The sequence below is a fragment of the Eschscholzia californica genome, unplaced genomic scaffold, assembly GCF_041429995.1.
Source record: "Eschscholzia californica isolate CP2 unplaced genomic scaffold, dmEscCali1.0.p SCAF_2, whole genome shotgun sequence".
NCBI classification, from domain to species: domain Eukaryota; kingdom Viridiplantae; phylum Streptophyta; class Magnoliopsida; order Ranunculales; family Papaveraceae; genus Eschscholzia; species Eschscholzia californica.
In genome coordinates, this window is record NW_028238309.1 from 20327288 (window position 1) to 20337190 (window position 9903).

At 36.2% G+C, this 9903-nt stretch overlaps 1 protein-coding gene across 1 annotated transcript; it reads right to left on the reverse strand.

Moving 5' to 3' along the window:
* Nucleotides 1-887: 887 nt before the first annotated feature.
* LOC147556787 (SMAD/FHA domain-containing protein) lies at nucleotides 888-3116 on the reverse strand. The gene is made up of 2 exons (XM_086663306.1): nucleotides 2566-3116; nucleotides 888-1590 (listed from the first exon to the last, which is right to left on the reverse strand). Exons 1-2 carry the CDS (start codon nucleotides 3077-3079, stop codon nucleotides 1061-1063), a joined length of 1044 nt encoding a protein of 347 aa, XP_086519432.1. The 5' UTR covers nucleotides 3080-3116; the 3' UTR covers nucleotides 888-1060.
* Between the last annotated feature and the right edge of the window lie 6787 nt (nucleotides 3117-9903).

The following is a 9903-nucleotide window of genomic DNA, read 5'->3' on the forward strand; positions in this document are numbered from 1 at the left end:
TATATGCTTCATTGGGCAAAAATAATGTAGATGGCTTTAGGCCAGTTCTTGTTTGATTTGGCAGCTATCGTGTTTATCACATCCTTGATGTATCCAACGCCTTGTAATGACTATCGTACATCGAAGTCAAATTTCCAAAAAAAAAGCATATATTATGGTTTTTGTTTTTGTTTTTGTTTTTTTTTTTTTTTTTTTTTTCAAATAAAACAAGAAAACAAAGAATTAAGGAAGATCCGAAGCGAGAACTTGTAGCGAGAACTTGTAGCGAGAACTTGTAGCGAGGACCAGATGTGTCTTTTCTGATTTCTCCTTCCCCATTTTGCTAGCATATCCGCTTCTTTGTTGTTGTTTCTCGGTATGTGCTTGAATAAGATGTTGTCGAAATTGTTTCTTATATTTTACTTAGGTTTAGCCTCTGCTCAATATAAATCCTTGATCGACCACTTACTTACTGGGAGAGATTAATTTGTTGTCCCCTAGCTCTAATCGGGTTTGACACTCTCTGTTATCAAACTTAAAACAAGGTAGTTGTTCATATTATAAACACATTAACCATTCTTTGTCTTTACACAGATGAACTATCATTTTCTTTCAGCTATAATCAAGTGCGACAAAAGAGAGTAAGAGACGAGATTGAATCACTTTCCTTAAGACATTTAATAGTACTAACAGTAGGGTGTCATATTTGAATTTACAGAAAATAGGGGGCCATAAAAGAAGTTGGTCACAAAGTAGGGAGCCAAATAGGAATTAAATCTAGGGAATTGTCTGTGTCAGATGTTTTCTTTTTCTTACCATCGAGATAGTTCGGTATTCCACTCTAGGAGTGTGTTGTGGCTTTTGCCTATAGAGTAGATGGATACATGAGCATTGAGAAGGAAGGACTATTTCTAAAGTTAAAGATCCAATAGATACTTCTCCCTGACGATCCAACAGAACTTGGTAATTGGCAAACACAGAAATACCAGATATTACATGGCATTGTTTAAAGCAAACTAACACAAAATTGTTGAATACATATACAAACTATCATAAGCTCTCTGTTCTAATATACAAGCTATTAAATTTCTTCATCGTCGCTGCTACCGTTCTCATCATCTTCATCAAACTCTTCCTCTTCTTCTTTGTCTTCGTCTTCATCTTCATCATTCTCTTCTTTTTCTTCTTCTAATTCTTCGTCGTTAACAATAAAACCTCCAAGAGTTTCATCATCTTCAATATCGTCGATAGTTTTCTTCTGCGACGAGTTTTTACTACTACCCGTAGTTATATTTTTACTATTACCTGTTTTAAAGTCCTTGGATCTAGTTGTTGTATATCTTGGTCTTTTATCCCTTCTCAAACTTGAGATTAAGGCTTTATCATCTTCACTCTCACCTGTCCAATCTTCATCTTCATTGCTAATATCTTTCTTCTTTCTTCTCAAACCTTTCTTACCTTTTCGCTTATCTTTCCTAGTGATCCCGTCTTCACCGGACTCGTCGCTATTTCCTTTTCTTTCCTCAAGAAACCAGTTTATGTCCTTGATGTCACGAATCATCTGCTTCGGATAGTTGTTAAATTCATGACCCATCTTCAAAAACCCGAACTCTGCATTCATAACAACAATACAAAAATTTGAGCTCTTTTTCTTTTAGCAACAACAAAACAACTTGATAAACTGTAAAGCAATCTTGCCAAAACGAAAGACGTCTGTAATTTGTAAAAGGATAGTTCATCAAACAAATAACTCTACACCTCTACGTTCCTCAAAGTAGAAAGGGAAACAAGACTTCAATCTAGCTATAAAGAGCTCTGAACAATTAAGACAAATCTTTGAAGATAAACCACTACGAATCGAGAATGATAAAGTACAAAACTTCACAAGTTTAATTCTGTTTCATCTGTGGAAATCAAGTCAACAAGCAACTTGCCTATAACCATTTCTTTCCCTTCAAATCATACTCAGAGTTTGATCAGAAGCTTATGTGGCATCTTCCTGACTACATACTTACATCAACTGTTTTTTGACAATCCCAATAGTTAAAACCAAAGATGCAGAATGTTCCATTAATGCATTGAGTGAGACCCTTAGTCAAACTTTAAGTGATTGTCGATTCCCCCCAGCGAATCAACTGACTAGACTCCATATCAAGTTCATCATTTGGTTAAGCATTACTTATATCCAAATGTAAAGAAATCGTACAATCAAATGCTAAATGCCTCATTACCACTAGAATCGAACACCACTTTCTTCAAACCAATACATGACACCACCCAACCAGATTGTATTAGGTTGTCAGATCGATTATTTTTTTTTGAAAATCTTGTCAGATCGATTATCGAACACTTATAACTAATATTTTGGATTTTACGAATTTTGGGTTCGATTTCATGATAATTCTCTGTTTAGTTAGCCTACACCTTAGGTACAAAAGACTGAAATACAGTGAAATTTCTGAAACAAATTTTCCTAATTCCTAGCAATTGAACAAGTGAGAACATTTTTCTGACACTTAATATAATTCAATGTAAGACTACAAAGACTGTAATAGGAACAAATTTGGAAGGAAAAAAAATTCAAACCTCTAACAGGATCAATATTTGAGAAGTCAAGAGATCCAAACCCTAAATCCTCATCTTCTTCATCATTGCTTCTAATATGTTTTATCAATTCAGTATCTTCTGAAGCACTTTCTTTTTTCTCCATTTCCTTCAATTTCTTCTCATCCTTCACTTCTCCTCCATTAACCTCACTTTTGCTCAAAGTAAACAAAATGGGGTTTTTATCAGAAACACAAAATCCGTGACCTACCCTCAACTCTCCTTTACTAGATTTCCTGAAAACCCTAATCTCTTCTCTTCTAGGGATGTAAACCCAGATTGGATTCTTCCCCAAAACCTCGAAATGAACTCTAGGTTCATCATCTGGGTTGACTTGGTTATCATTTTTTTCGCCAGCAGACTTTTGAAGTTCCAGCGAAATATGATGACGAGAAACTGTTAAATCGTTAGAGGGAAACCCTAATCCTCTACCAAAATCAATCCTTGAACCCTCGTCAATGTGAATCTTAGAACCATCATCGCCTTCCAACTCCATCGCTGTCTTAGCAGTTGAAATGGAACACAGAAGTCTCTGTGGAAGGCGGTTGAAAATCGAAATATTTTGAATAATAAGGTTAGGGCAACTCCAATGAGGGGCTCGGGCTCCCAATTTTGGGAGCCCTTGAATTTTGGGAGTCCCGGGGCTTTTTCTCGATTCCAACGTCGGGCTCCCAATCGGGGCTCCCAATCGGGGCTCCCAATCGGGGCTCCCAATCGGGGCTCCCAAATCAAAATAATATACGTGTGCGAAGTACGTGTGCGAAATTTTGATTTTAAATTTCGACTATAAATTATTAGATTTCGATTATGAATTAAAATGTGATATTCTTCCGTCGAGATAAAAACAAAAAGATAAACACAAAAAATAAAAAATTAGAAAAAAATCTGAAAAAAGAAGTACTTAAAATAATAACAAAATAAAAAAAATCAATTTAAAAAAAAAATTAAAAAAAAATAAAACAAAGTGGGGTGGATTCCCTTTTTAGGGATCCACCCCAAATGTGACCGTTGGGAACACCCCAACGGTCACATTAGGGGCTGAGGGGCTCCCAGCCCCACTGGGAGCCCAGCCCCGGGGCTCCCGGGTTGGAGTTATGGGGCTTAGGGGCTGGGGCTCCTAAATTTGAATTTGGGAGCCCCAGCCCCCTATACATTGGAGTTGCTTTTAGGGGGGGGGTCTGGGCACACGTTTTCGGGTTCTGCGACCAAAGTAGAGGTGGTTTGGGCCGCGGCCGGTGACCGAGCCGGTCAAAATCTGCTTGACCGGTAGTTGTTTACTAGACGGACGCGGGCAAGAGGCCTTAACTGGTGAGCCGCCCGAGTTCGTCCGTTTACCCATCTGTGATACCCGTCTATAATAAATAGGGCTAATTTCGTTTTGGCCCTCAATTTGTGACCAACTCATTGTTTTACCCTATACGTGTCCGGCAATTCGATTTGGCCCCCAAGGATCAAATTTTAACGGAATTATCCTCGTGGGCCAAAATAGAATTATTTCTAAAATAATTAAATACATACAAGTCACCTCATCTCTCCCTCTCTTTCATCCATTTCATCACCTCTGTCCTCCACTTCATCCCTCATGCCACCCCCTGCCAGGGGCGAGCCCACATAGGAGCACGTCTAACGTGGCTCGTTAATGTTATGCGACACTTGCCGCTATATTAGATACATATATCTATATATGTATATATATATTCCCATTTTTCTAATGCAATTCTTCCCTAACTTAGTGGGTGAAGCGATTATGTTTCAATATTGAGGTTAAGGGATCGAGTCCCACACACAACATTCTTTTTATTCTAGAAAATTTCTACTACTTATATTTTTTTTCTACAATATCTACTACTTAAGTTAGTTGAAATTATTGTTTGGTTTAAGATGACAACTTATTAAAAATACATTATAAAGGTCATGCTTGGCTTAAAATTGGTTCTTATTAATTGAGATAACTCAATTTTGACTTCCTTAAAGTGACCAACTAAATAAAATGGTCTCGTAGAGATGATGAGTTTTCTAAACGTCCCCCTTAATTTTGATTTTGTCTGATTTTTCGGTGACTTGTATTTGAATTTCAAAATTGTCTTTTTTAGACTTTTGTTTTGATAAACATGTTATTAGAAAGAAAACTTAATATTCATTTTTTCTTCAATTACGATCACTTCCTCTTCATCTAGCATCGTTCTTCTTAATCTTCACCATTATCTCTTCATCCCCCTCCTTTGTTTTTTATTTCCGTATATTTTGGAATCCAGTTGGAGGAAAGATCCTTGATCCATATTGAGAAAATTAGAGATTAATTGTTATACATCAAAATTACCACGGAATATCGAAACTATAAATAAGATTTTGTTAAGAATTTGCTTTTCGATTCTAGTTTGATCGTTTACAGTGGAATTCTTTCATTACCTATAACAAAGAGGTGCCCCCACTCATAAAAATTTCTGGCTTCGCCACTTCCCCATGCCACATCATCTACTTGTTCTCCGGTAAAGTCGTCGGTCGGTCAATATTCCGGTCGGCGACTTCTAAACAAAAAAAAATTTCTTTCTCCTTCTCTTTTCCCACTCTCTCTCTATTTTCTGGGCGGCGAACGGGGGAGCCCTTTGCTGGCCATATCTGGAAAACCCAGACTTTTGAAGGTTTGGAAAACCCACTAGAGTTTATGTTAACAAGGACAAACACTAGAGTTTCTTACTTACCTTGATAAGTATTTTACTACCTATTTAGCACCGAAGTTTGTCACAATGCACACGGCGCGCGGATGAATGGTTGGTCTGTCAAGCGGGAAAATCTCTGTCTACTCAGAATACGGTAAGTTATGGGAAACCTCAAAAGTATAATTTTGTATTCACACAAAAGAATGTTTTTTTTTTCTAATATATGCTTTGAAGTATATTTAAGTCTTTTAAACAAATAAAACAGCGAGAAGTCTCCTTTGAAGGTGACAATTCACTCAACACACCGCAATCAAATCTTCTTACAGGTATACCCACCTCTTCTGCCACCTTATCTGTCCAAACTCCATCAAGCTGCTATTTTGTGGGTGAGGTTATTTATGAAAACTTATTACCTTATCACAATATTACTTCTCTAATTACTAGACCAACACATATTTACTTTTAATACTTCTCACAAATAATATTATATTTATTAGGGATCAAATACATTTAACTATGATACAAATACAACTAAGCGTCATAGATGTCTTTTTAACTCTCCACAACAACAAGAACTATTAAGCAACTGTCATATTAATATTAATCATATCGTTAGATGTATACTGGTTATTTTAGTTGTCTGATTATTTCCTATAGATTTCTATTAGTTGTCTTATTGTTTCCTGATTTTATAGATTTCTAAGATTATCTTTCCTGATTGTATAGTTTCCTAAGATATAGTCCTAGATATATTTCCTAAGAGAGATAATCCTAATTGTATGTATATAGGTGTATATTGGTTGTTAATAATAACAGGATAAAATATAGAAATATGTTTAACATGGTATTAGAGCATTAAATTTTTCTTCTGTTTTTTTTTTCAGAACATCAAGTTTATGTTTCAGAGCATTAGGGTTTACAAATATTTCATTAAGTAATTTTCAGAGTAAGGGTCTTCTTTCAGAACATTAGAGTATACATTGATGCTACTTGTTGTTTTTCGTTGCTGCCATATCGTTAATCTTTCATTAGCTGCCTCGTGAGATTTTGCTCGTATCATCCCTCTTTAATTCTCTGTTTTGTTGGTTTTCCTCTCACTTTATTTCACTGTTATGAATACAAAAAAGTGCTCTACGGTAACAGACGTAGTGTCGGTGCTTTCTAAAATCACAGGCCACAAGCTAAATGGTTGTAACTATATGGATTGTAGTAAAACTGTTCATCTTTATCCTCGTAATATAGACAAAGATAATCATTTGATTGATTATCCTCCAAGAGATGATTCAATGGAGAAAGGGAGTTCCGGATAAACATGGTTCTGAGGGGATGCTCGTTTGTTCCTTAAAATTTGGAATTCCATTGATAGTGAGGTAATTGTCCTAATCAATCATTATGAATTTGTTAAAGAACTAACGGACTATTTGGAATTTCTGTAAGGGAATCTCTTATGTATGGTGTTTGTAAAGCCTTTTACCGTGAAGAAAAACAAGATCAATCCCTTATAAACTATTTTATGGGATTCAAGAAGACATACGAGGAACTTAATATGTTGTTGCCTTTTCGCCCTGATGTGAAGGTTCAACAAAGACAACGTGAGAAGATGGCTATCATGAGTTTTCTTGCTGGTCTCTCTTCTGACTTTGAGTTTGCTAAGTCAAAAATTCTCTCTGGTTCTGAGATGGCATCTTTACAAGATATTTTTATCCGTGTTTTTTGCACGGAAAGTACTCCACTTGCTCCGCTCGGTGGTGCTTTGGTAAGTAAAAACAATAACTATGCACTTGTGAGATCAAATAATTATAATGAAACCAAAGGGAGGGGCTCACAAGGATCTAAAAACCGAATGATGACATCTGAAAACATTGTTTGCAACAATTGTCACAAACCAGGCCATACTAAATTTGAATGTCGAAACCTTCAGTATAAAATCAGCAAAACGACATGGCTAACATTGCATTCACCAATGATAACTCTGACAAATCTATTTGTGTCTCAAGTGATGAATTTGACAGGTTCACGGAGTATTAAGAGTCACTTAAGTCTTCATCTCCTTCTGTCACTGCTATTGATGATTCAGGTAAACCCAACACGTGTCTTCTTTCTTCATCCTCCAAATGGGTCATTGATTCTGTTGCCACAGATCATATGACAGGTAATTCTAATTTCTTTTCTACTTTTCGACCACACGCTTCCACTTCAACAGTTACTTTAGTTGATGGGTCATTATCTTGTGTTCGTGGGTCTGGCACCATCAATCCTACCCCTTTGCTCCCCCTTTCGTTTGTCTTACATCTATCGCATTTATCCTTTAATCTGATATCAGTTTGCAAAAGATCATCATCTTAGTTTGTATCTTAGAGTCAATAAACGAGTAACAACTTCATTTGAGTTAGTTCATTCTGATATTTGGGGTCCTTCTCCTATTTTGTCAAAACCTGGATTTCGTTATTTTGTACATGGAGTTCAACAGAGCAGAATCGTTTGATGTTTATTGGACTTCATCAGAAAGAGTTGCGGTTAGAACTTTATAGTGGTCTCACTGATATTTCAGATGATGGGTTATGTCTTGATCAAGTTAGCCATAGGTTTATCTACCCATTCTCCTTTACAGGTGGTAGTAGACATTTGTTCGAAATAAATCAAGATTCTATGGTAATTACATATTTTCACCACCATCCAGATATTTTTCTTTACTATGACTACAAACCTTAAGTGGTCTAAGATAACATTTGCTCTTTTGCGAATCAAACCTCAATTGATCTACCAGATTTAATTAGTGGCACAGATTTTTGAATTGAAACGTAAAAAAAGTTAATGCAAATAATTAACAAAGATGGTCTTTTCGATAAAGTCTTACCTCCTGTTTACACAATAGCGTTTCTAAAACGTGGTTTACCTCATATGTACGCCCTTATATTTCTTCAACAGTCCGGCAACATTCAAACAACTGCTCAGGTAGGTCAATTAATTTGTGTAGAATTTCCTTCAGAACATGGAGATCTTTACCATTTAAGATTGTTAAGAATTGTATGATTTACGGTTTGTGTGGCAATGGCCGACTTACCTCACCATATATGATTAATGGAAACTACTCAAAAGGTTACCCACGTAAATTTATCGATAAAACAACTTTAGGTAAAAATGGATACCCAATATATTGTCCATGTAATGATGGTTGTGTTTTCATAGTAGGAGTCACAAAGTTGATAATAGGGATGTTGTTCCTTATAACCCGTACCTTCTAGATTATTAGATTGTCATATTAATGTGAAAGTCTGTGCAAGCGTAGATTATTTGAATATATCAACAAATACATCTATAAGGGTGATGATCGTACCACATAGGTTATAGGAGCGTAAGACGAGATCCATAATACCTCGACTCACATTATCTTACACCCCAGAGGTTGCTTGGAGATTATTGGGTTTTTACTCCATGAGGAATACCCAAATGTGGCGAGGTTGGAAGTACATTTACCAGATATACATAATACCATTTTCAATTCTGATTCCATACAGTTTAAAGCCGCACACAAAGTATCCACCTTAATGGAAATTTTTATCCATTGCCTTATGGATGAAGCTGTGATGGGCCTAAAAGGTTACCCTAAAAGGTCTCCACCCGCAAGTATACGGGCGTCAAGTAATAACCCGCTAAGACCGGGATCGATCCTCAAGGATAGGGAGGTAATTCGAATACCGAAAGAGTCTAGCCCACCGGTCTAGGTGTCACTGACTAACTAAGACTGAAAATGAAAAGATGATAATTGGGTTTTGGATTGGTTTATAATAAATAAACGAATAAAACAAACTAATCTAAAAGTGAGATGTGAGAGTGAATCGGAGGAAGATCGAGTAAGAATCGAGTGAGAAGGGTACTTCGATCCACAAAATCGATAGTGACTAGTACTAATTATCTATTGACATGCAAGTTAGTTAACTTCACCCACATTGACAATCATAAACATAATATGTCACATCAAGCATAGTCGATCAAAAGTCTTTAAGCATCGACTATCAAACTAATAATATAATATCAAATGAGTTGACAATGATCAAAGTATGACAATCCTAAGCATAGTACGCCAAACTAAGTATAACCGATCAAAAGTCACTAAGAGTCGGTTATCAAATTAAGTACGAACTATCAAATGATATGTTAATAGACGATTACGAACGAGGCTTCTAATTCATAAAATTAGACAAAGTTAATCAAACTAACATATAACACACAATGAGTCTTTCATCACAAATCAATTCATGCTTCATGAGTATCCGAATACAAAAGTTAGCTAGACATGGCGATACAAATAATAAACGGGAAGAAAATAAAGAAAAACATGAGTTAAGGTGAAAATCTCCCTATTCTGATAAGGCGCGAGACTAAGATCGACGGGAAATATATGTGTTTAAGTGTTGTCGATCTCCCTGTAAAAGAATGCAGGAGTCCTCTTAACAGTGTACAATAGGTGTCCTCTCAGTCGAACTTGACTTCCTCTTAACAGTCAGTCTTCTTCTTCCTCTCAACTAAAAATCCACCATGAAAGCTCACCAAAGCTTTCTCTCTCTAAGAGTTTCACACCAAATCACAAGCAAAAAGCAAGAGTATCAAGGGAAAATGATCTATAATAAACCCCTAAAGATTCTGGCCCAAATGATGG

What these genes read in the sequence shown, in the direction of transcription:
- LOC147556787 (XM_086663306.1), bottom strand. Translation starts at nt 3,079, where the DNA reads ATGGAGTTGGAAGGCGATGATGGTTCTAAGATTCACATTGACGAGGGT. An exon ending in AAATATTGATCCTGTTAGAG is followed by an intron (nt 1,591 to 2,565) that starts GTTTGAATTTTT and finishes TTATGAATGCAG; the next exon opens with AGTTCGGGTTTTTGAAGATG.